This window comes from Pipistrellus hanaki (genome assembly GCF_964339955.1).
Source record: "Pipistrellus hanaki genome assembly, chromosome: 3".
Taxonomy (NCBI): domain Eukaryota; kingdom Metazoa; phylum Chordata; class Mammalia; order Chiroptera; family Vespertilionidae; genus Pipistrellus; species Pipistrellus hanaki.
Window position 1 is genome coordinate 176869477 of NC_140505.1, and position 26545 is coordinate 176896021.

Sequence of the window (26545 nt, forward strand, 5' to 3'; positions counted from 1 at the left end):
CTATTCCTTTAGTATCTTGTATCATATGTTCAATTTTGACCTTTTAAAGAGAAAGGTTTTATTCATTTTGTATTTGTAGTGCCTAAAACAATTGTCCTGACTTCATTTGAGTTAAAACTTCAGGAGTTTCTGTGCTATTAAGCCTCTGTGCTATTGAACAGATATTTGGAGAGTTAATGGTTGGCTAGTGCATAGTGAATGCATAGCAACAGACTAGGCATGACACTGGTGCTTGGTGTTTTTTGCCAGGGATCAAAATTTTGACAAATCTTAAATACAGTTCTTATAATATTTTTTCTAAATAAAATACAATCAGTGAGTTATATTTTAAAATTTAGCATATTTGTTCTTGTGGAAAGAATGAGAAAAGGGAGGCAAAGGGGACTTAAAGCTTTGTTTTTTGGTGTGTTATTGTTTGTTTGTTTTTGTTCTTATATTTGACTAAGACAATCTTTCATATCTTGTTATCCCTTTGAATCTTTTCCAAAACGTTTCCATTAGAGATTACTTCCCAGAAAAAACACAGAATGTTAATTGTGTATTCATTTTGGCTATATCTTCATCCAGTTACTTCCATGCTTTCGATTGAAAAATTAAGAAAACATTAGCTGAAAAAGAAAGTGCCGGTATGCTTAAAAGAAGTCCTAGAGTCTACTGATTACGGTTGTATGGCAGACTAGGTTGGCTGATTGACCTTTCCTTTCACAGTAATTAACAATGCTGGATAACATATTTTTTAAATGCTTCTCAAATACATTGATGAGCAGGCAAATGCAATGAAAATGCAGACAAAAACTAGGGGAAGGAAGAAAGCCAGAAAGGAAGTCAAGGAGGGAAGCCAGCTTTTATTTTGAGACCATTTGCTGAATTTGGTGATTTGGAGAGTCCGTTCCTATAGCTGCCAATGTCTGTGGGCACAGATGACAAAGTCAAAGGACTTTCCAAGGTGAGGAGCATCTTAGGACATACTCATCTTTCATGGCCACCCCTTCAGTGTAAAATGAATTAAGACGAAGGGTTTTAACTTGATAAAGGGTTTCTGTGAAAACCTACTTGATGGTAAAATATTTTAGCATTATATTTAAGATTTAGAACAAGAATTCTTGCTCTCATAATTTCTTTTTAACATAGAAGATGCCCAATTCATCTTATAGTAAGGCAAGAAAAAGAAAAAGCAGATATAACAATTGAGAAGGAAGAAGTAAAACTCTAATTGATGACGATATGATTATTTATGTAGAAAACTCTGAGAACCAGAAGGAAAATGATTAAAATTAATAGAATTTATCAGTGTTTATGGGCAAAAGGTTATTAAACAAATAGCAATCTTTTATATTTTATATCTTATACCACCACCAAATAGAAAACGTTAAAAAGTTGCATCGAAGAGCCCTAGCCAGTTTGGCTCAGTGGACAGTGTCGGCCTGCAGACTGAAGTGTCCCAGGTTTGATTCTGGTCAGGGGCACGGACCGTGGTTGCAGGCTCAATGTGTGTGAGAAGGCAACCAATTGATCTGTCTCTTTCACATCAGTGTTTCTCGTTTCCACTCTAAGAATCAATGGAAAAACATCCTTAGGTGAGGATTAACAACAACAACAAAAAAGTAGCATCAAAGATATAAAGTACATAGAATCTATAATAATAAAAGGGTAATATGCTAATTAGGCCGGACTTCTTCTGAACGTTCTTTCCAGCCCAGGTCCTTGGTGCCTGTAGGCGGCTGAGGAAAGGTAGCCCGGGTCCCAGGGGCCTGGGGGTGGCCTGAGGAGGGAAGCAGCCCAGGTCTGGGTGCCTGGGGGTGGCCGGAGGAGGGCAGCAGCCCAGGTCCAGGTGTCTGCTGATGACTGGAGGAGGGCAGCCCAGGTCCCAGATGCCAGAAGGAAGCTGGTGCTGGCAGCCAGGGGAAGGAAAGCCTACTCTTGCACAAATTTTCATGCATCGGGCCTCTAGTAGATCAAATAAAAGCCATAATAGCTTCTTCCCCCTTGGAAGGTTCAGGCACAATCTGAAAGTCCAACAGGGCTTTGTGACCTGACCTTGGTACTACTAGAGATTTTTGTCCTTAGATAAACCTCATGCATTCTGCTTGCTTACCACTCATAGCTTCCAATTTTCCACTCCAACTCTTATTTTATTTTTTTTCCTTTTTGTGGGGAGAGATTGGGTGATACTTAGAGATTTCCTCCTATTCCTGCCAGGCTCAGTAATATGTTCCCCCAGAGTGTCTAGAATCCAGTAGATGTCCCATAAGTGCTTTTATATATTGCAATAATAATATGGATCATAGCACAATATATATTTTTTATCTTGAGTATTAAAAACTTAAAATTGTCATATGTCATAGTAGTCAATTTATTCAACAAACATATCAGTCATCTTCTATGTGCCAGAAGTAAACTGGTAATATGAAGATTAGTAAAATATAGTTCCTCTTGCCCTGGCCAGGTGGCTCAGTTGGTTGGAGCATCATCCCATACACCAGAAGGTTTGGGTTCGATTCCTGGTTGCGAGTCCGGTCTGGACGCATACGGGAGGCAACCCATGATGTTTCCTTCTCACATGGATATTTCTCTTTCTCTCCCCCACCCCCTTTCTTTCCAAAATCAATAAAAATCCTTTTGTGAGGATTTAAAAAAAAAAATACGGTTTCTTTCTCAAGGAGCAAATTTTTTTCATAAAATGTTTCCCAAGCTTGTCATAAAAATCACTTGTGATACTTTTAAAACAATGCAAGTCCTTCTCTGGAGAGTGTGATTCAATAGGGTGGGATCTGGAATTGATCTTTTTTTTATTATTATTACAGAGAGGAAGACAGAGGGATAGAAAGAAACATCGATGAGAGAGAATTATCGATCAGCTGCCTCTTGCACACCCCCTACTGGGGATGTGCCCGCAACCAAGGTACATGCCCTTGACCGGAATCGAACCCGGGACCCTTCAGTCCGCAGGTCAAGGCTCTATCCACTGAGCCAAACCGGTTTTGGCTGGAATTGATCTTTTAAACTAATGCTGACTATTTTTCCTTTTTTGGGGCGGAGAGGGGAAAGTGGGTGGTACTTGGAGATTTGGGGGAACTGCAACCCAAATTTATTCAGGTTCAGGCTTGGTATAAAGAAATAATTGAGTTCATGTTTTTTAAAACACCTATTTGCTGGCCATAGTTGGTCGAGTCCCGGGTTCGCTTTAGATGACCAGGCAAGTTTGGGAGAACTGGTCTAATGTACTATTGCCTATTAAGTCTCTGTAATTTTTTTTCTAACTCCCCTTTTCTACTTGGACCAGCTATTTAAATATGAACAATTATATTTCCAATGATCGTTAGGGAACCTGGCTTGTTTCTAACACATAACATCTGGCAGTGAAGCAGCGAGAATGGAAACTTTAATTCATAATTTCCTTTCTGGCACTATAAAATTCACGGAGATGTTAAACAGCTTATTCAAGACAGAAGGTGAGGAAGCTGCGATTTGTGCTCAGGTAGTGTGACTCCACACTCAGACCACACCCGCTTCTCAACTGGCACAGTGCAGCCTTTCCAACCAGATGGAGATCTCCCAACCTCAAAAAAAGCCCCCTTCTGTTGTTGACACCTGTAATTTTTTTCTTGTAATGGACCCAAATCCTTCCCTCTATACATTTCTCACATTGGTTTTAGGTCTGCTTTATAGAGCAGGAACTGCAACCCAAATGTATTCTGGTTCAGGCTTAGTATAATGAAACCTGTGTTTAGGTCGTTTTATATAAAAACACTTGCCTGTGGGCTGTAGTTGTTTTAGTCTCTGGTTTGCTTTAGGTCCGTACTAACTAGCTTGCTTTCCTCTTTCATGCAATCACTCCTCATACGATAGTGCCATATTATGTGTTCCAGGTCAGTCTCCTTCCCCACCACCTCCTTCCTAGCCCAGAGCAGTGTGTATTCTTGGATAAGCTACTTAAGCTAGATTTTGAGACCAATTTTCTCATCTGTGACTTAAGGGTAATAAAATTTACTGAATTGGTTTTAAGATTAAAGTGAGGTAGGATTCTAGGTATTCAGTGAAAGGCAGCTTTGTTACCTTAGTTGTGTCGAAAGATACATATTTTAAGTATATTGTGTATATATAACTGCATTGGAATCTGTCATCATATATAACTAAGTTATTTTCCTTTAGCTTTCAAATAAAGAAAGAAGTAAGTTACCTTGTTGAAATGACTTTTTAATTTTGCTTCTAATGGTTCTCATCCTTTTCTCAAGTTTGTTACTGTTTGATTTTTAAGAACAAAGCCATAATCTTTGAAAAGTGTTGATTAACTCTGAGAACTATGTTGTCAAGCTTATACACACATTGTCATTTCTAATACTATTATAAAGACAATCTTATTCCCATTTTCAGCCTTGCAGGGAGTCGGATACTCTCCATGATAAAGATGCAGGTGACTAAAGGCCAGAGCAACAGGGATCCTTTTTATAAAGCAGTGGAGGAGGTTTCTCAGGATTTGGATTTGAGGATTAAAAATATTATCAATTCTCGACAACAGGATTTAGCTGTTAGCACCACTGACATCAGTCCTGCACGGGTAATGAGCTTTTTATATTTTATTATCCTTCTGTGTGTAAAACCTCTCCTCTTCTATTTGTTGTAAAAATGGCTTGTTATTGCTACTTAAGTCAGAAGAATGTGTTTCCAGTGTTATGTTGTTAAAAGTTTAAGTTCTCAATAGGATTATGTAGGATTATGTTGGAGTTGGGTAAATCATAATATCTTTGGACCAAATTGACTGAGTTTGTTAAAGTAGGGCATTGGATAATCTTCAGTATCCCTTGGAGCACTAACAATTTATAATTCTTGATGGATACTAAGGTGTTCTGTCATATTTTTTAATAATTATTCTTTGAATCTATTATTTTCTCTTCGGTTTTTCTGGTTCTGACCTCAGCACTAGGCACTTAATAGAAGAGCAACAAAAATGGTTTCTATTCAGTAGTTTATTTTTCTTTTACAGAATTTTTCTATTTCTGATTTCTTATTTTCTACCTCCATTGCAGTGTACTGTGAACATTCAGAATTTCTCCTATACTTAGAAATATTTTAACTATATATTTCTAGGACATTCACCTCTCTCCCCCCCCCCCTTTTTTTAACATAGATTTTTGAACATTATGCAGTATTATAAGTATGGTATTATAGGAAAAATTTTCTACCTTGCTTTTAGCTCTCAAACACAATTCCGAAGTATCTGTTAAAATCCATTTGTTACAGTTTATTTATTCCAGTAACAAAAGCCCCTTTTCATTAATTGTGATTTTGAGAGGTAGTGTATGAAGAAGGACTTTTGCTTATTTTTTATTACTTATTTTATTCACATCCCCTAGGGACTATTTTAGATATTTCTTGATAACTGCCTGTTTTTAGATTAATTTGATGGGGGAGATTCTGAGTTGTTCTCTATTTGGCCCATGTATATAAACAGTTCCTGTGACTGGCTTGGCTCAAATGACAGCCAGGTTATTACTACCAGTATAAATCAGGAATTGTCACAACTTAGATAATTAAGAGCATCAATCTCTCCTATTTCTAGTCACAAGAAATAAAAATGCAAATAACCTGCTTCTTAATTGTATGTTTTTCACCAAATCAGAAATATTTGAAAAATGTGATTCAGTAATTCTCCGTGTTGTTAATATTTCACAATATGGACTTATCTGGTGTTGATGAAAATATATTTGTTAAGCACTACGTTGTGATAGATAATTGGTTAAAATTCCAGTGTAGGTGTGTGTTATAGCTCACCAAAACCTGAGCCTGAGTCAGCCAAGTAGAGAAAGGAGGCCAAGACCATGTTGGTGAAAGCTGAGGAGTGTCCCAGAAAAGGCAGCTTTGATATCGAGGTATAGTGTCCAGCAACACTATTGGTTAGGCACTCTAAATACCTGTGTTTTACCAATGATTTAACTGAAGCACATTAAGGTCCAGCAACTGTCCCAGACTTACACAGCACATATAACTAGTAAGTTGGTATCAAAATCAGATGGAAATGCCTTCAGAGTCTGTGCTTACATGTATTTATGTATAATATTTCATTATATATTTTTGCTTATTCTTCTCTCTGGTCATCAAGTTTTTCCAGCTCTTCTCTCTTATTCTGCTTTTTCTTAATCTCCACTGCTACTATCTTCTTCAATTCTAAGATGGATTATTTCGGTCTCTTAATTTTTCTGTTCTCAGATTTAATAACATTCTTACCCTGGAATATATTTTACACATTACCATCATTTTTCTAAAATCTAAATAGTATTGTTTTACTTACTTGCTTCATAAACCAAGAGATTTTTAACAGACTGACTTATAACCTTTTTGCCTGATACACAAAGCTTTCCCAGGCTCATGTCAGGTAACTTCCTCTCTGTTACCCTGTTCTTCAGCTATATCCTACTCCACGGTCCCTGAAAATACCTTGCTCTCTCCTGTGCCTATGTGTCTCCTTCTCTATGAAGCCATTCTTGATTCCAGCGTAAATGGATCACTGCCTTTTGTGTGCTCCCAATGCACCATGTGTACCTTATGTCAGAAATAGCACTTAGCACTGTGAATGCAATTATTGCTCACTTATTTTATTAAGGAGAATGTGGGTTCCTAGTGGCAATGGTTTTTACCTTGGTAGTCTTAGCTTCAAATGCAGTGCTTGGGTGTTGGTATGTACAGATCAATGATTACTGAATGAATGAGAATCAACTAGTTTTTCATTTTTGCATTTGAGTAGATCTTTCTAGCCATTTTTGGGGTTGGTATTTAGATCAACAGAACCCCATCTCTCTTTGGTATAAGAGAGAAAAATACTGAGAAGTTAAATCCTGAGGGAGGTCGCATAGAAAGGTAGTAGGTAAATTTTCTGACTTAAAAACCCGGTGTTATTTTGACCGGAACCTAATGTCTTCCTTTTTGATGATACTATTTTTTTTTTTTTTTTGGTATTCTTTTGTGCTTCTGGAAGTTGATAAGATTGATTGTAGTATGGCTTGAGGAAGAAATAGTCTCATGCCTGAAAGCCACGTCTTATGGAGGATCTTTTATTAAACAACAGAGCAGGAAGGAAAACCGTGGCGCATGAAATGGAAAAGTGACTGATTGACCCCACCAGGATGATTATAATGTTTACTTACAATTATTTTTTGTTCAAGCCAAAATCTTATGCCATAAACCATGGCACTGCATACTGTGGCAGAGATACCGTGAAACTTTTACTGGTTCTTTTGGATGAAGAAGCAGCCAGTGTTCCTACCAAAAACAAAGCAGAGCTTTTATATGACGATGAATACACCATTGATCACAATGGAACGTCTATTCTTACACTTTTCAGGTAAGTCAAGGGGAAGCTATATGTATGTGAATGTTAACCCTAAGGAGTTTTTGAAAAAGCACCTTATTGATTATAAAACAAATGCATGCTATGGTAGGAAACTTGGAGACTGGATAAGTATGATTAGAGAAAACTACAGTTAGTTAAAAGGAGATTGAACACTTGAATGTGAAAAAGTTATATATACTAGTAAAAAGGTATATTTTGTAAGAGTATGACAGGTGTTCTTTTATTTTGTTGTTCTTAGTTTTGGAAATATTTATTTGCTTTGCTATGTGTGCCAAGCACTTGGCTAAATGTCTTCATTTATATTATCTCAGTGCTCATAACAACCTCTTTTAATAATATCCTCACTTTTTAAGTGAAGAATTAGAGGCTTGAGGGGTATGTTAAGTCACTTGCCCAAGAGAGCTATGTTAGCAAGCAGCAAAGGTGTCTTTCTCTGAAGCCTGGGTTCTCTGCTCCAAGGACTACGCTATTCTGCCTGAGAAAAAGAGAGAGAATAACACTAAACTCCCATTGGAGTTGACATTTTTCTTCCTCACATTGTGAAGAAAAATACTAAATTAATGTTGGTATTTCATGCAAGACATTGATACCATCCAGTTTTGACAACAGTTAGGTCAAAATCCAATAGGTTGATGATATTTTTAATTAATGCATGTTCATTTATAGAAACATTAAAAATTTTAGCACAACTATTTAAATTGTATTTAGTCACTAAATTTTAGTGCATTGTGGAGAATTTTTAGAATGTCATCCTATTATTCGATCTTTTCTATTTTCTGTTTGAGCTACTTTTTAGAAATCTAATTTTAGTCTAAAATGGTTCATATATATCCATGCATGATTGCTTCATGCAATCTTTCTCCCATGCCTCACTGTCTTTTGTCTTTGAAGAGAAAGGTTAATGATCGATAATTCATTTGTATCCTATAACTCTTTTAAATGTTGTCTTCTTCACCAGCTTCCCATGATTATTCTTTACTATTGGGCATAATATAATTCTTTCACATTCTACCTTAGAAATGCCCAAATAGTTTCCTAACAGTGGAGATTTATTTTATCCTTGATTTGTTTTTACCCGGTGTTAGAATCCCAGAAATGGGTATTAAGAAAATGAATCTTTGTGTGTGTGTGTGTGTTTCTTTCTCCTTTTACCTTCTGTTTAACAAGATTTTCTCTTTAGGTAGAAATATAAATGATTTAAATTTTCTCTCATTCTACCATTTTCTATTTTGTGTTAATAGAATATTTTAAAACAATATGAATCCCACATCCATTTTGAAGAAGTATTTTTATGTATTAAAACATGTAGCCAAACACATTTTAATTGTTTCCAATTACCTTGGCACTGCCATTGCCCTTGTGTGGACAGGCACCCTTCATGGTAGAGTAAAATTTTAATGGTCTCCATTGAAATAGTAAAATTAAGGACAATGTGTATAAATATACAGTCAATATAAGGTCAATATAAGGTTATTCTTGACTTTCTTAGAATAAATATTCTTTAGTCTTATATAATGGTTTCTTGAGTCACAGGGTCTCTGGCTCTGTGGAGCCAAATAAGAACTTACTGGGGAATCCACATTTTTCTGGCTCCAAAGCTCCAGTATCTATTTCTCCATTGCGCCTTCTCTAACCCTTTTATTTATAAACTCTGCTTCCTCTGCTATGACACTTAGTCTTTTTAATTTTGAATTTTAGTTAGGTGGGTGTCTTTTTTTTTTTTTTTTTTTACTTAGACTTCATGATTCCTGAATTCAGGGCCAATGAATGAATAAACTTTCTATTCACAGGATGTTACACAGTGGCTTACATATAGTAGAAGCTCAAATATCTAGTGACTGAATTAAGCAAATTATTAATATTTAGAATTGTCAGAATAGGAATACTGATATTTTTATATAGTATTATAAACACTGGGTTCAGTAGTCTTTTATTATGTAACCTCTTTTGGGTAGGAGAGTGTGAAAACCACATTTTAAAAAGCTATTATGGTTTATAAAATTTTGCTTTATTTGGACATAGATCTCCCATACAAGTGAATAATTCATTGGTGAAACCACTAAGAGAGCGCATCCATAAGTCAATGGAAGAGAAAAAAATTAAGGTACAATTTAATGTATTTTCATGAAAATGATAAAAATTGTTTTACTTTTAGAAGAAATATATGAAGTTGAACTGGGTATAGTCAATATACATTGTGCATGGAACAATAGGAATTAAGTGGAAATGAGTTAATGACAGTTTACATACAGAAACATTTCTTTTATACAGTATTGTCTAATCTGTCTCTGGCTTAATAATTTCATGGGCCTAAAAAGGAAAGGAATAAGTAATGGCTACCATTGAGTTTTTAAGAAATATCTGCTTAATGAATGAAGGGGAAAATAAAGGAATATGTTTTCTCATTTACATTCCTGTATCTTAAACTGAATCCCGAGGCTGCATGGTTTCAGTCTAGACATAATGCCAGAATATAATTAATTGTAGATTGTGACAAAGAGAACATTTGACATGGTATATTGACCAGAGCTGTTCTTTATATTTTCATTTGTTTTTCCCATTCTCATTTGAAACATTTATACCTATAAGTAGTGAATAATATGTTTTTAAGTGTTTAAAAATTATTTTGGTCTTATTTTTCAAAATGAGACTCAATATTAACTCATTCGTTTGTTTATTCAATATACATTTATTGAATATCTACTATGTGCCAGGTAATCTTCTATGGTAGGGAATTCATTCATTTGTTTAACAAATTTTTCATGTAAAAGTTATAGTTATCCTTAAACTGTCAAATAATTATTCATTTTGATACAACTTTGAGAACTCTAAATTGTATGTTCTTTATATTCCCATTTAGAAAGTTAATTCCAATTAGCAAAGCTTTTAGTTTTCATCTATTTCATTTATATATCCCAACCCCATCTAGTTTATTTATACATATTCATAAATATTATATTTTCATTGATTATTAGTAGTTGCTAATAACTAATAATTGTGGAATGCATCATTGAGTTTTATGTAATGTTTCTGATAATAAAATTTGTCAACTCTTTGTAATATTAACTGTAAGTACTGTAATTGAAGCATGACATTAAAAAACACACACATTTATTCTTTGGACTTGATTAGAAATGTAACATAAATTGTTAACTTTTTTCCTGCTATGGATACTGACAGACTTTAATACTTTCATTTAAAGATCATTGAGATATTTTGTTAGAACTAAGAAAATCAAAATGAAAATATTTATCTGAAAAATGAAAAGAGTTTGTTTTTTGTTATAGAAATTGGTAAGTCAACTAATTACTATAAAATGCATAGATTAATTTATAGAGAAATTTAGGAAATTTTGGGAGTAGAAGATTGTCTAGTCCAGTCTCATTTATAAACAAGGAGACCAAAATCCTGAGAAAGGACCTATTCCAGATCTTATAACTATCCAGATATATTCTATGCCAGTGTATAAAGCCATGGTTAAATACTAATGAGATTATAATTACATTGTTTTTGTAATTCAGTAGTGGAGCTGGCTTAGTCTACATAGCTCTGAATCTAAATGGCAATAGAGAATTGAAGGAATTGGTGTTTGTAATTATATTTGACAGTACAGTATTCTTTATAAAACCAAAGTGTGAAAATAATTGGTTTAGCCAGGTATACAGCTGAATCATGGCCAGATAGAGTAATTGTTGGAATAATAAAAAAATGTTGCTAATATTTACTACTAAGTAACTATGGAAAAGTAGCTTAACAGCTAATTACCTTATTATCCTGTTACTTTTGCTCTTGGCATACAATTTTTTTTTTTTTTTTTTTTTTTTAGTCATGGAAAGAATATATAATTTTCACTTGAAAAACTGTCTTGGAAAGAGCACTCACTGCAAAGGTAGAAAATGTTAGAGAACTTAGAACATGACTGTTGTAGATGATACTTGATTGTGAAATATCCATGTCATGATAATGGAGCAGATTAACTTCTTTAATATTTTTGTTTGCTCAATCAAAAATAGAAATAGATACTTCTCTGAACATAAAATCCTATTAAATCCATTATGGAAAGCATTTATTAATATAATAATTTTTAGTCTTCAAGTCTTAAGTCTTATTGTAGTTTATTAGGAAACTTGTTTAGTATGGGCAAACAAATTTTTTAATGAAGGAAATCAGAAGCTTCTTCCAGAACTTTTATAGTTTGGGTAGTAATCATTAGGGAATGTTTTCTCCCCATTTCCATGCAATTTATGTAAGTACCTTTTTTTAAACCTTTAAAAAAATTAAATTTATTGGGTTGACATTGGTCAACGTGAACATGTAAGTTGCTGGTGTGGGTTTCTATATTATAAGATCTGTATATTGCACCACCCAAAGTGAGATCTTCTCCTGTCACCATATATTAGGACCTCCTTCTCCCTCCACCCCCTATACCAAGGGTCTTCAAACTACGGCCCGCGGGCCACATGCAGCCCCCAGGGGAGTCTGATCCTGCCCGCCAGGTTTTTTGGGCAGTGAGCGCAGCCAAGGTGTTACAGTAGGAATTAGTATTTCATATAGTCCGGCCCTCCAGCTCTCTGAGGGACCATGATCTGGCCCCCACTTTAAAAAGTTTGAGGACCCCTGCCCTATACTTTTCATTAAAAATTTTTCAAGAAGATAATTACCTCCTTATATCTCTGTAAATAAATTTGTTTCATTCCTTCCAGCTTGATGTAGCAGTATTTTTAACATGAGGCACAACTGAAAGGTCATATTTATGGGCCTTTTCCTTATTTCCTTATATTATATGAATGTCAGAATTATCATCCGTGTTAACTGATCTAATAAATTAAGTGAGCTGATCAAGAAAATACTGGATCTTTAAAACATGGAATAATTGAGACAGTGGAAATTTGTACTTATATAGTGTGAAAAAATTGACTGCTATAATGGTACCTTTGTAAGCTGCCAGGAAGTCCAATACTCATGATGTTAGGAAATTCTTAATCAAATATCCAGGTTTCACCTTTAAGGTATTAGAAAACTCACTGTATATTCAAATTAAAATGGACTTAGTTCAACTAATAGAATTTCCCTCCTTTTAAAATTCGACTTAAAAGGAGTACAAAATAGTAAAAATTAGCAAAAATATTCACCAAAAGCAAACAGGTAGAATAGTGTAGTTAGATATAATAAACTTCAAAAACGATGGCCAAGGACAAGAAAGGGAAGATTTCAGAATGAAGAGGCACAGCATGACTTAATGACTTAAACTATTCTAGTATCCAAATATCGTACTAGGGAGTTGACAAAAATCCTGAGAATTATTATTATTATACTAGAGGCCTGGTGCATGAAGTTTGTGTATGGCAGGGAGGGGGGGGTCCCTCTTAGCCCAGCATACACCCTCTCTAGTCTGGGACGTCATTTTCATAATCCAGGACCGTTGGCTCCTAACTGCTCACCTTCCTGCCTGCCTGATCTCCCCTAACTCCTCCCCCACACCAGCCTGATCACCCCTATCCAGCTCTGCCTGCCAGCCTGATCAACCCTAACTGCCACCCCCAGTCAGTTTAGTCACCCCACGCAAGCTGCTGTTCAGTCGTTTGGTCATCCCTCACTAACCTCCCTGCTGGCCTGGTCACCTCATGCAGCTTGTTTGTCCCTCACCAACTCCCCTGTCGGCCTTGTTGCCCCATGTAGCCTGCTGTTCAGTCGTCCGTCTGGTTGTTTCAGTCATGATGGCCCCTTGCTTTTTATGTATTAGGATTTCCAGAACTGAGGAGCCAACTAAAAGTGTATGTTCTTGTTTTTGTTTATTTTTTTTTTTTTCCTTTCTTGCCAGAGAAATAGTAGAAGTGGCAACTGCATTGTAATGTGGAAAAGGAACCCTGAGACATACACACTTACTCTATTGCAACATACAGAATTGGAAAATGATGCAAATAATCTCCTTCTGTTTGTATGAGAAACAGTCCCTAAGCAGGGATAGTGAACCTTCTCAGAGTATATATAATATGTAATAAGCTCTTAGAAGAGAGTGCAGAACCCAGAAATTTTTTTTCAAATTGCACATCTTCTCAGCTGAACCTTACTTCTGCCTCTGCTGTTGCTCTAGCTACAGGAAAATTGGGGATAATAAAGTATGCAGCCTTCAAAATGTAACTGACGAGAAAATAAAATGCTCTCGAATAAGGAGGGAACAGAATCAAGAAATCACTCCCAGACTTGGAGACTTCTGTTTCTAACTAGGTTATAGTAGGTCATAGCAGAATGCCTTTTCTACTGTAAAACAAAATAAAAGGCAGAAAAAATGGGGAAAATATTTCTTAAAGACATAGACAAAGCTATGTAATCAAAGCAGTTTAAATAAACTAAAAATTCTGAGGTGAGCCAGCCATTATCAGCTGATTCTTCCCTGGATTATTTGCCAGTGTGGGGAGTGACCTGAGGACTAGTATTGGCCCATATAAAGGAACTCTAGAGGAAGAGAGGAACCAACAAAGATCTTGGGTGTCTTGAGAGGTTGGCAACCATTTGGAAACTTCAGGAGCCCTGAAGTTTATTTTTACCTAGCACACTTATGCCAAATATCCGGAGCTGAGAGTCAGTCTAAGGAGCCTCAATCCAGTACACTGGTGTGAGCTGTGATATTGAGGCAGCTGGGAGACAGCACTCTGAGGAGCGGAACCTGCCTGAAACACATGGCCATCTCCTCTGCAAGATATTCGCCACGTTCGGTCATGAAGTGAGATGGAAGGCCTAAGAGCACAGTGTAAAGCTCTGAAAGGACAGAGGCCCCAGACATACACAAGGCTCTCAGCTGAAAGCCTCAGAGCCATTCCTGAGGAAGAAAAGCCAGAAATTGAATATGCATTATGACTTCTGCATTCCAGCTCTGATCCAGCTCAGTCCCTGCCTCTGTTCACTGTGTCTGCCTAGCAGATGCAAGGAAAACCCTTCATCTGGAGCCTATGAGTTCCTTTACACACAATATCCAGCATTAAATAAAATATTCTGGAAGTGAAAAGAGGAAGGAAGAGTTGTCTTTTAGTCAAGAGAAAAAAAACTAACAAATGATCCAGATATTAGAATCACCAGACAAGGAATTAAAAACTTTTTAATATGTAAAAGATGGACAAAAAGATGAGAAACTGGAAAATTCCAACAGAATTAAAATCTATAAAACAGCCAAATTGTCATTTCAGAAGTATAAAAGCATTGTCTAAGAACTCATTAGATGAGTTTAATAAATCGGACATAGCATTGTAGCGCAAGTGGACTTAACGATAAGTCACTGGAAAAATCTTCAAACTGAAGCAAAGGGAGAACACAGAATAAAAAAAGGAAAAGAGAAGAGAAGGACACAGAGAAAAAGTTTAACATTTCCCTATTTGGAGCCCCAGAACAAGAGGAGAAAATAAGATGGGAACAATATTAGAAGATACAGTGATTATAGTTTTAACCAAAGCTTGATTGATTTCACAACAGGTGGTTGTTAGTAACAAGACATGGGGAACATATGTAAGGTTTCCTTTACCAATACAGAGTTGCATTTGGGTTCTGATATTATGGACCCAGCAAGCACAAATATCCCAGAACACCTTGAGAATCCATTTGTAGCACACAAAAGTACCACAGAGCATGAATTGTAAAGTCTTTTCCTAGAGCAGGGCTTTTCACTAGAACTTTCTATGGAAATGTTCTGTATTTGTGCTAACACTATAGGTGGTAGCCACATTTGGCTACAGAGCACTTGAAATGTGGCTACTGCAACTGAGCAACTGAACATTTTAATTTTACTTCATTTAATTAGCTGCATGCAGCCAGCATATTAAACAACTGTAGTTCTGGCAGATTAGAGATACTCACAAGTGCAATAATTAGAAACCGATAATAAGTAGAGGAAACGGTGTGCTAACCATGATAAATGATAATAAATAGGATTTAAATAGGCATAGAGGATGGAAGAGAGCATTTTAGGCCAAGCAAAAAACCTGATGAAAGTATTAGATTGCTTTACAGGTAAAAGACTGTGTATCGAGCAGTTGTACTAAATACGTGAATAAATAATGTGGGACATGGTTAAGGAAAGTGTGGCTTTGTGGCTTTAAGGAACAGTTATATTTTTGTAGGACTTATTGATATGTGCATGAGAACCAGAGAAAGGCAGAATATTTAAGAACTTGAAGGAACAGTTGATGTAACGGAGCTTACAGACTTCCACTGCACAGTTCCCTAGCTTCTATGTGATTTAGCTTTTCTCTCCATGTACCCTTCTCTCTCATTTCCATACCAGTGATTTCATTGCTTTACTGAACAGAAGGGAGTTTACTCTGTACAGAGTTTTCTATCTCAAAGCATTTTTCCTCAGGGTGATTTAGCTATTCTTTAAAAAAAATATATCTTTATTGATGGAAAAATTATAGGTATTCCCTATTAAGCTATTTGCCAGTCTACTTTTCTCATTTCTCTATATGTGGTTTCCTTACTCTCTTTTAAAAAAGTAGAATCTATTCTGTACATTTTTTTGTACCGCTTTTGTTTACTCATGTGTCTGTTTCCTCATATCTTTCACTTGCGTACACCAGTAGTTAGAAGTCTGTTTTAATTTTACTTAATTCTCTTAGCAAACATGCATTAAATTCTTCTTGAATACCAGGCTCTGACCTAGACATTGGAGAAACATCCGTGAACAAAACAGACAGTTCTTCCCCAAATATTTGTGGGGCTGGGGTGCAAGAATCTAAATGGAAGCCCCTGACCTACTCCTACACCCCTTCAACGCTGGTCCTGTTCCATACTCTTAGGAGCACTCCCTCAAGAGGTGTACATACTTCACTCCCCGTTGCCCTTGCCATGAACAGTCAGCCCACGGGCCTAGAAGAAGAAGCTAGTGCCAATCCAGTGCCTAGGACAGTTTGAGCAGAGAATTCTGGGCCCCTGGTACTTGCAACAGGATCTAAAAGCAAAGAAGAATGTATTGACTACAGCAAAAACATATTTAGGACAGTGAAACAAGGAAGGGCATAGAAGAAGCAACAGCAGAGCCTAGACTGGGCTGCTTTGGCTCACTGGGAAGTCAGAGAAAAAGGGTCCTTGGAGACAGTGTTGGGGGTTAGCCCTGGGTGAGCCACTGCTATTGCTTGCAAGTCTCAGGTCCGTGGAGTTGAGGAGATTTGTGTCTTTGTGAGAAGGAGAGGGGAAGGAAGGGAATAGAGGGGCATGGTCCCTGGAGGCAGAGCTCTGAGAGTGTGTTTCTTTATATATGTTTTGGTTTTAAATAGAATGGTCAGTTGGGGTCTCTTGGAGAAGCATAGACTTTAAAGGAGTGAGCACCATTTTTCATTAGAATGATGGGATTTTTGTATTAGACTGAGAAATAGAAATTCAATTAGGAATTGAATTTGTTTGGGTTGATGTAATGAGTACCTACTAAGTGTCAAGTGTACTAGACATTTTATGTCCTTCATCCTAATGAATCCTTGATCAACTCTAGAAAGCATCATTTTCCAGACTCTACAGCTAGGAAGTAACAAAGGTTTGTATTCAGATGTAAGACTTCAGAGTTTATGCTGTTTCTAAAGGGTAAATAAAGGCAGAGTAATTATAATGAGGACTCATACAAAGATAATGCTACAACTTAGGTTAAAAAAATATCTTTCTGCTATTTAGCAAAGTAAATGAAATTTCACTGAAAAATAAATGGATCATTTGATTTATTTATAAATTCATACAAGGGTTGCCACAAGGGTAGCAAATCTCTATTCTTTTAAAAATGTGATAATGTAAGAACAAAAAGATAAATTCAGAGTATTTATTTTTAGTTATATATTAAAGAGGTTGGTTAGGAATAAATTTTTCTCCAAACTTGTTGATGTATTTATCAGAATAACGGCTTAGAAGTTTCCTTTTCTTAGTAATATTCTGAGAGTGTCTGCAACTTTTCAGTATTTTGACTCACTTTAATTGGAGTCAGGCTTTCCTATGTGAAGTACTATTTTCCTCAAACTGGGAACCTACTAATAATTTCAATTTAAAAAGAGCTTGTGGCAAAAGGGCTTTTCCAATTCTTGGCAAGTTTGAAGTTGGTTGCAATTTTACTGTGGATAGAAAGCTTTCCAAATGGGGGAAATCACTCTACAAAGGAAAACTTTCAATCCCTTTCTCTCATGTGACTGGAACATAAAATGATTTTAACAGCCATGTATGAATCTGGACATTATTCTTAGTTGTTTAGGACTTCAAAAGCACTTTCAAGAGGGAATTGTTTTTGCTTATTTGTGATTCCAAATCAAATACACAGAGAGATTTGGAAGATTGGCAACAGAAAGTAATCTCAGTTCTATGTAGCCACTAATCTTGTGCACAAAAATTCAGCTTTCATGAACAAAGGAAAAGCATTCTCTTTTAAGTTATAAATACAGCCAACGTAGCTTATATTGTTTTCATAACTAAAAAGAAGACGCTTATTTTAAGCTCATTTTTTGAGCTGCATTTCAAGAATCATTTTAGAGTTGGCCTAATTCAACAAATTTCTCACTCTACTGTCTTCATATCTGTTGTTACATTAATAACTGCATAGTCTCAACATAGATCTCTAACGTTTACATAGCCCTTTCATATATTTAACCATTTAATCCTGGCCATTTTGTGAGATAAATTTCATTCCCACTTACATGTGGGTAAGTGAGAAGTTTAGAGCTTTACTGAGCATCATCTAGTTAATAAGTGATAGAGCCAGTGTTAGAAGCCAGGTGTTTTGACAGCAAATTTGGTAACCTTTCCCTTCACATCATTGCTTTGTGTGCGGATTTCTTAGCTGGGCATTACATTGTTGGCTCCAATCAAGTTTGTGATAAATTAAAATCTCTAGATCTTTTTCATATGTTGTTTTTAAGTTAGGCTCTCCTCCTCCTGTACATCTGCAATTGATATTTTGAACTTAAATACAGGACTTTGTTTATCCTCATTCATTTTCATCTTATTATTTTCTACTTACGTTTCCAGCCATCTGAGATATTTTCAATCTTGATTTTGTTACCCAACTTATTTATTATTCCTTCCAGCTGTGTGTCAGCAGCAACTTTTATAGGTAGAATGTCTGATTATAGAAGCCATCCTAATCCTTTCTTTAATATACTATGTGCCTATCACCAGTTGGAACTTAATAAGTAGTAATTAATAAAAAAATAGTTTTGTTGTATAGGGTAAAGGAAAGAAAACCTATATATAATTTTTTGTACCTAAGTATTTCAAGACTATATTGTAGAACTATTGTGGTTCTCGCTTATGTTTTGATATTTTTATAATATTTTTCATGGTTAAAAACAAAACAGTTGTTAAATATTTTTCTTTTATACCTGAATCCAGTCTCAGGATTTTAAGAATCGATTGCCTTGTAACTCTAGTTTTCTGAAATTGCCCTGATGTCACTAAGGTTCCAAAATTTCCTGAGGAGAGAAAATCTAGTTATAATAAGGAAGGCTATATTTACATAGCAAAGAAAGATGTTTTGTTTGTTTGTTTGTTTGTTTGTCTTTACTTAGATATATGTTAAAAAGTAATACAGTAAAGCAACAAGCAGACTGTCAAATTACAGCAGGTAGGGTAGGGAGATCTGAGGGAGATAATAGATCAACCGAAGGACTTGTATACATGCATATAAGTACAACTAATGGACACAGAACTCTGGGGAGGGAGGGTATGTATGGGAGTGGGGGGTGCAATGTTAAAATATGTACACAGATAATAATTTAATAAAAAAAGTAAAAAAAATAAAAATAGCACAGTTCTCTAAAGAAAGTTTTATTTGTGCTAAACTTGAGATTGAGAAAATATTGATTATACGAAATGATATAGTTATTGTATTTTTACTTGGAGTATTTTATGGGTGGTGCTGACTTTGTGGTGGGAGGTTCAAGTCCCCCCAAGCTGCCCATCACTGTCTGCATATGATGGGAGTGACCCTAGCCAGCCACTAGCACTCGATTGCCTTCATGCGCTTACCATACTCTGTAACTCTCTATAAGCAATACATTTATAATTCCCTATAAGCAATAACTCTGGTAAAATGAAAGAAAAGTTATGTAAAACAATATTGTCAACAGTTATTACTGCTTTTACAGATGGAAATTTTTAGGTAACGTTACTATAATAATGATCTGATGTAATAGAAAGTTTATTTTATTAGCAAAATTCACTTAATAGCTTTGTCAATTGCTTTAATTCTGTATTTATGAAATTAATAAAGTCCAGAAAGGGCTAGTTAAAACCTCTAGTTATATTTTTGGGCATCTCATGGTGGAAACTATATAACAGTAGTTGCATTCATGTGGATTCATGAAGCTATGGGATTGTAGTTTCATTATTGAGCCAACTCTATTTAACTTAAAAAAAAAAATAGTTTTGGTCTTTTGCATTTTTACATTTAAAAAATTTTTTTGTATATTTTTGTGCTCAAATGGAAGGTACATTCCAATGCTCACTAAATCTTAATTAGATATACTTTAGTGATCTAGGAAGTGGAGGTTCTCATAGATATCATTAGAAAGATATAAGATTTGTCATGCTGAGAAAACTTGATTTTATGAAGCAACTATACTGGAGACTATTCTGATTTCTTCTAATCTAAACCATAGTCAGTGGATTTCACTGCCATTATCTTTGCGAACATCTCAGAGGGTTAATTCAGTGTTCTCTGAATATAAAAGCATAATCTAGAACTACTGAATATACAATATAAAGTTGTGCTATTTTAGACTTTATGAACTGTATCAATAAATTTCCAAAAGTAATCTTCAGCATAATATTATTTTGCTTTGAAGTGTTAAAGTTCTCTTTCTTGAATCATTTATTTGAAATTTAATCTTGGTCTATTTCTGGAAAGGATTTGGGATGAATTTGGATTTGGAGCAGTCTCCTCATAATAACTGAGTGCCATTACACATTAGATGTGATTGTCCAAAATTGCTTTATCTGTATGAATTACTTTGTTCTGCAATTAATTTCTATCCTTAAAACAGCCACTGGTTTTATGTTTGCAGAATATATTTCCAAAACTACTTTCTTGGCATCCTTTTCAGTGGTTAAGAAATTTAGCTTTCTAATTTTCTCCTTCTTGTAACATTTGAAGATAAATGTAAGAGTGTATTTTGAATATTCAACCATTAAATCACTTGGTCAGATTTTCCTAGAATGACATATTTGAGTCATCTTTCTTATTTTCTTAAATGTTCAAGAAATAATGCCTCTCAGTCACCATTTCGTTTTCTTTCAGTTTGTTTCTTTGTTTGATTTCTATTTTTGTTTCTTTCATCCTTTTTTAGTTATCTTTTTATCTGAGCATTTCCCTTTCTTAATTTCTTGAGTTACATATAATGGTGTTTGTTTTTCCTGAAGGAATTGTACTCTGTGAAATTCTTAGGATGAAGAACTTGTATTTATTTAGAATTATGCATATTATTATTAAATTTATCATAAAACTTTTTTTCCAAAGCAGCTCAGACACAGGAATATGTAGGAAAGGCCTCTGAAGAGTCTAAAATTGATCGTTCTAAACTGTTACAAAAGATTTGAAATTATATATATATATATATAACTGGTATTACTAAAATAGATAAAAATGCTAGTTGTAACAATGAATGAATTTGTAAACTAAGAAATACCAGAGGTTAAAAGTTCTCAATGAATAATGGAATTTCTATGTGAAATTTTTATGATACCTTGATTACTATAGAGAATATTCCTATCTAGAGGAAAAATAAATAAAAATAAGAATAAATTGTATATTTTCTTCTTTCTTCCCATTACCAGATGAAGCAAACCTTAATTAGATCCCAGTTTTCTTGTACTTATAAAGATGACTGCCTGATAAGCAGGAATACATGGAATAATGTTGATTCAGCATCAAAGCCATTGAATGTTCTTCACATGGAAAATGACCTTTCTGGTATTGACCTTATTTGAGCAATTAAATAGCAGTTTAATTCTAGTATAGGGTTTTAACTTAAGTGAAACTAGATTTTTTCCTCTCACAAAGTTTAAAATGTGATATGTAAATATGGCTATTTTTAAAGACTTGGGTTTACTTAAAAGTTAAATCTAAGTACAAATTTATAGGCAGAAATAGGACACAATTTGATTTAACTAAATGTATTTAAGAAATAACTTACATTTAAGGATTTAGTCTCATGCATTTAAACAAAGCAAATATGTTTGTAGGGATGAAAGTGATATGGTAAAATGAAAAATAATCTATAATAATAAAAGCATAATATTTTAATTGGACCAGACGTCCTTCCGGACGACCTTCCAGATGAAGCTGTTGGGGTGGGGGTTAGGGAGGGTGGGACTAGGCTGAGGCAGAGGTGGGATCTGAGCCCCTTGCACAAATTTCGTGCGATGGGCCTCTAGGCATAACTTACAGCATCATTTGATTACAAATCATAAATTTTTAATAATCTAGCCATTTTTAAAGTTTATTGTAAAATTCTCATGTGTAATGATACTAAATGTTATATAATTCCTTTCCTCTTTTCATCTTGTATAACAAAAGGTGTAAATTCATCTGTTGGAAGACCAACAATTGGAACAGATTCTGGAAATGTTCATCTGGACAGAAGTAAAAATGAAAAAGTAAAAAGAAAATCAAGTACTCAGACAGGAAATAAAAGCTCAAAAAGGAAACAGGTGCATTCAGATGATGAAAACATTCTCTGTGATAATGGAAATGAACTACCCCAGTATAAAAATGTTAAAATACCTAAGGCATCAAATGATATGCAGAATAAATTGGATGGCAAAGTAGCCCGAGTAGCACAAAGCAACAAGTGTGCTGCCAAGGACAAATTGATTACTGGCCAAACAAAGTTAACTCAGTTTTTTAGACTATGAAGTTGTCTTTTATGTACTTTAGAATCATGTATGTATAAAACCATTCACCAAAGGCATGTTCTTAATTTTTAAGAGATCAGGTGTAAATTGGGATGCTTTATTATTTGTTTTAAATGTTTTTATTGTTTAAAGTATTACATTTGTCTTCTTTTCCCCCCATTGGCCTTTCCCCAGACACTCCCACCCCCGAGCACATGTCCTCACCCCGCTAGTGTCTGTGTCCATTGGTTAGTATGCATACAAGTCCTTTGGCTGATCTCTTGCCCCCTTTTCCCTTCCCTGCTTTATCTCTGAGGTTTGATGGTCGGTCTGTTCATGATGCTTTATTATTTCGGTCTAGAGTGTATGTAAGGTTAATGTGTTAAGCATTGTTTAAAAAATACAACCAAGTCATAATTATGCAGAGTATTCACAAAGTTTAATGTACAAAAAGCATATCATTTAGGTTAATGATATCTCTTTATACTGCTTTCTTTTACAACAGACATTTAAAATAATATAAGTCATAATAACATTCAGGGCTTCCCTTCTCCCCCTCCCCAGGCAATTAAATAATTTTGTTTTCTTCTGAAAAGATCATGTGGTCCAACAGGTATCAGACTTGCCAACACGGTCGATAGACTCTTCCCAGCATACACCTGATCACTGAAAGAAAAAAAAAAAAAGGTTTAAATTGTTTAAAGGACTGTTACTATCACACAAAATTTATTAGACATGAAAACAATGCATCTAATATAGCTAATTTGGAATAAGTCAAAATTATAGTAACTAATTAAATGCTTTTTAATCCCACATATTTAGCAGGGGTCATTTAATGGAAAAAAGTGTGATTGAACCATGGTCTTATTTAATTTTGTTATCATTGGATCCAAATTCAGTTAAACTCAAGAATTCTGTTTTATGGCACTAAGACTTAAAGAATTGAATTTTAAAGGACTACTCACTGTCAAAATCTCTCCTTCCTATAGGAAATTTAGCTGAGTTTTCTTCATCCCCAGTTTCTCTCTTTTCTTGTGTTGATTCAATATTCTGAACTCCAATCTCAGCTGGAAAAACTACTGCTCCTTTTGGTGCAAGATCGGGTTTGATAGCCAGATTCAGTGGCAAACCATGATTCAAGAAATTATGTTTGGAGCCTGCGTTCTGTAAAGAAAAGATTGATTTGCATTTTTGCTGTCTTATTTGGAATGGTAATATAATACCGTTGCATATTATTCTTATTGATTAATTCAAAGATGACTGTTTCGACTTTTTAAAAATATCTCTGATATTTTTAAACTGATAAGAACAGATACTACACTTGATCTTAGCCAAAAGGCCGAGAAGCGATCTGATATTTTTAAATGATGAATTGTTGTCCAGGATGAAAGAACAACCTGGTATGTATGAAATTTCATCAGTTGTCCTAATGCGTATTGTGGCTATTTGCATATACTTCCGTTTATAAAAGTATCAACTTTCAAAGCATCCATAAAAATCATTCAAATAGTCATTGCAATTAAGTCAGATTGCCACTTACCCTTGAATTTTTGTTTTCCTCATCATCCATGAAACCGCTCTCATCATTTTTATATTGTGGCAGGGAAGGAGCAATGACCGATTTCTCTGCAGTATCTTCCTTCTGAAAGGCTTTCCCCATTCTGAAGGTGTTAAATACCATGTCATCTTCTAAATTTCTTATGGACTTGGATGCTGAAAGGAAAATGGCTTGAGAAAGCAAAGAAAAAGTTAGTATTAATGTGTAGGAAGAGAGATTCATTTTTGCCATTCTTGGTTCGATGTTTGCTTGGAGTCCAAGATGTGTAGAATGGAGAAAATTTTCTCCACCTGCTTCGTAAATGATCCCTACCTTTATATATATTTCCAGCCTGAATGGAAAGCACTTCAAAGACAGACTTTCATCACTTCAGAAATGACTCATCAGGTAGAGCTAACCTTTTGTTTAGCTGCTAATACCTACATTGTTTGGGTTTTAGTGGCATATTGTTTTGTTTTGAGTGGGAATTTTCTCAGAATCTGATTAAGATCCTTGGCAGAATGCTTTCTGTTGAGCAGATTATGGTCTCTTGAAAATGGGGGGTGATTAAGGAAGACCACAGGACATCAGGCTCTCCATATTCTTAGTGTTTTCTTGTGAAAAGTTTCTGATTAAGATATTGAAACCGAAGTTATTTCACTCAATGATAAGAATAAAAGTTTTATTTACTTTTAATCCTGATTAAGTTGAAATAATCTTCAAAAAGGATTTTCTTTCATAAATGCTTGATTGATTAAAGTGTATATACCTCTCAGTATGAACAAAATCAACCTAAAATTGACCTGTCAGGTGTGTTTTATCTCTCTATTTACAAAAGGATATTACTGTATTTACTAATGAATTTAGCAATTAAATAATAAGCAGTTCATGAAGAGAATATTTATCTGTCCCTTAAATATTAATGTTGGATGATGAATGTATTGTATGATTTTTAATTAAACATTTCAGAGTTAATTTCTAATTTTGACCACAATGTGGTAGAGAATATATTCTTGATATATTCTTCTGGCACATATTAGGAAGCGTTTTTCTAAGATGTATTTCTAGGCATTATATTGACAGGTCATGGAACATGTGCATGTTCAGCTTTATTGATGCCAAAGTGTTTACAGAAGAGTAGCAACCGTTTTAAGCCTCCACCAGCAGGCTATGCGAGTTCCCATCACTACATGTCCTCGCCAATACTTGGGTATCTTACTTTGCTTTTAATTTGTATTTTCCTAATTACTAAAAAGATTGAATATTTTTTTGTATGTTTATGAACCATTTATCCTTTCTCTTACATAAAATGCATTTTGGAAAGAAAAAAAAATACTTGTCCATTTTCTGTTGAGTGCTTTGTCTTTTTCTTATTGATTCATGGGAGCTCTTTATGTAGGTATCCTGGATATTAATTCTTTGTTAGTTACATGTACCCGGATATCTTTAAAATATTTCTATATATTCTAAAAGTTTAACTGCTTTTACTTTCACATTTAAATTCTTAATTTATCTGGAATTTTGTGTCTGACACAGGATATCTAATTTTACTTTTTCCTTATAAATTTCTTGAATACGTCCTGTTTCCTTTAATCTATAATGTCAGCTCTTCAGTGTATCAGGCTTTTATACATGAGTGTGTCTCTTTCAGAACTCTTTATTCCACTGACAAATCCAGTCTTAATAATTAAAACTATAAATTGTTTTCAATTTTTGGTAGGGCAAGTTTTTAAACCCCCTACTCACCCATTAGTTTTACTTCTACAGTACTTCTTTGGCTATTGTCATTTATTTTCCATATAAATCTTCATATCAGCTTTTCAAGATCGGTGAGAAACCTTGATGGGATTATGAAGGGAATTGCATTGGTTCTGTAAATTGATTTCAGAGGGGAATTAACACCCTTAAGATAATTTTCTTATTATGGTACTTAATAAGTACCCTTCCAACTTCCTTTCCTTACAGGCTTGGCTCCCCCCCCCCCCCAACTGTTCTCCCCTGCAGGTTTGGTCCCCCCTCTATTGCCCCCCACTGCAGGCCTGGTCTCTCCCAACTGCCCTCCTCTGCTAGCCTGGTCACCCCTAACTGTCCACAACTGCCCTCCCCTGCAGGCCATCTTGTGGTGGCCATCTTGTGTCCACATGGGGGCAGCCATCTTGTGTCTTGGAGTGATGGTGAAGTTGCATATTGCTCTTTTATTAGATAGGATAGGAAAGTCTATGAGAGATTTCTTGTAAATAAAACAAATATGTGCAAACTGCAAGTTCCCTAAAATAGCAGTTAAAGAGTTTATATACAGAAAGATGTCACTATGATGAAATGTATTTCCTAGAGTTTACGACACAGAACAATAGCTTCCACAGGCTCATCCTCCATGGCCTTCTTCCTTGTGTGACAGTTTGACTCCTTTATTCTGGTTCTCACTTTCCCACAGTCAAGTTTATCAGTTTTGTTAGCCTTTCTAACAGCTAACTTTTGGCTTTGTTGTTTTTCACTATATAATTTTTCTATTTCACTAATTTTTGCTTTGTATTATTTCTTTAATTTTTTGAGGTTTATTTTGTTCTTTTTCTAATTAAAATTGGAGAGATAGCTCATTAATATTTAGACTTTGAAAAATTAGCATTTAAGGCAATAGGTTTTTATTTATGCATCATTTTTGTTAGTTCCCACAATTTTGATAGGTAGGAATTCTCAGGACAATATATACGTACCTTTTCCTCCCCACATGCCCCCTTCTTTCCAGAGCCATTCATTCCAACATAGGCATGTTTCCTTCGACTTGCTGGATTTTTTTTCTAGTTTACTTC

The 26545-nt window shown here is 34.9% G+C and overlaps 2 protein-coding genes across 5 annotated transcripts in view; one reads left to right on the forward strand and one right to left on the reverse strand.

Annotated features, from left to right (window-relative positions):
- PARPBP (PARP1 binding protein) overlaps window positions 1-22222 on the forward strand; it is a 46026-nt gene extending 23804 nt beyond the window's left edge. For 3 of the 4 annotated variants that reach the window (XM_084880079.1, XM_084880080.1, XM_084880081.1), the window contains 5 exons: window positions 4375-4558; window positions 7161-7339; window positions 9371-9452; window positions 21140-21275; window positions 21882-22222. In XM_084880079.1, coding sequence (XP_084736205.1) covers window positions 4375-4558; window positions 7161-7339; window positions 9371-9452; window positions 21140-21275; window positions 21882-22219 — 919 coding nt within the window. In that variant the 3' untranslated portion in view covers window positions 22220-22222. Of the gene's footprint in view, window positions 1-4374; window positions 4559-7160; window positions 7340-9370; window positions 9453-11174; window positions 11220-21139; window positions 21276-21881 lie in introns of those variants that run through there. The other variant, XM_084880082.1, reaches the window with a different exon arrangement.
- A 931-nt stretch (window positions 22223-23153) lies between these two features.
- Window positions 23154-25058, reverse strand: PMCH (pro-melanin concentrating hormone). Its single transcript, XM_084880099.1, has 2 exons — window positions 23739-25058; window positions 23154-23362 (listed from the first exon to the last, which is right to left on the reverse strand). Exons 1-2 carry the CDS (start codon window positions 23985-23987, stop codon window positions 23156-23158), a joined length of 456 nt encoding a protein of 151 aa, XP_084736225.1. The 5' UTR covers window positions 23988-25058; the 3' UTR covers window positions 23154-23155.
- Window positions 25059-26545: the final 1487 nt, after the last annotated feature.

What these genes read in the sequence shown, in the direction of transcription:
- PMCH (XM_084880099.1), bottom strand. Translation starts at nt 23,987, where the DNA reads ATGGCAAAAATGAATCTCTCTTCCTACACATTAATACTAACTTTTTCT. An exon ending in AGGAAAACAAAAATTCAAGG is followed by an intron (nt 23,363 to 23,738) that starts GTAAGTGGCAAT and finishes TTTTCTTTACAG; the next exon opens with AACGCAGGCTCCAAACATAA.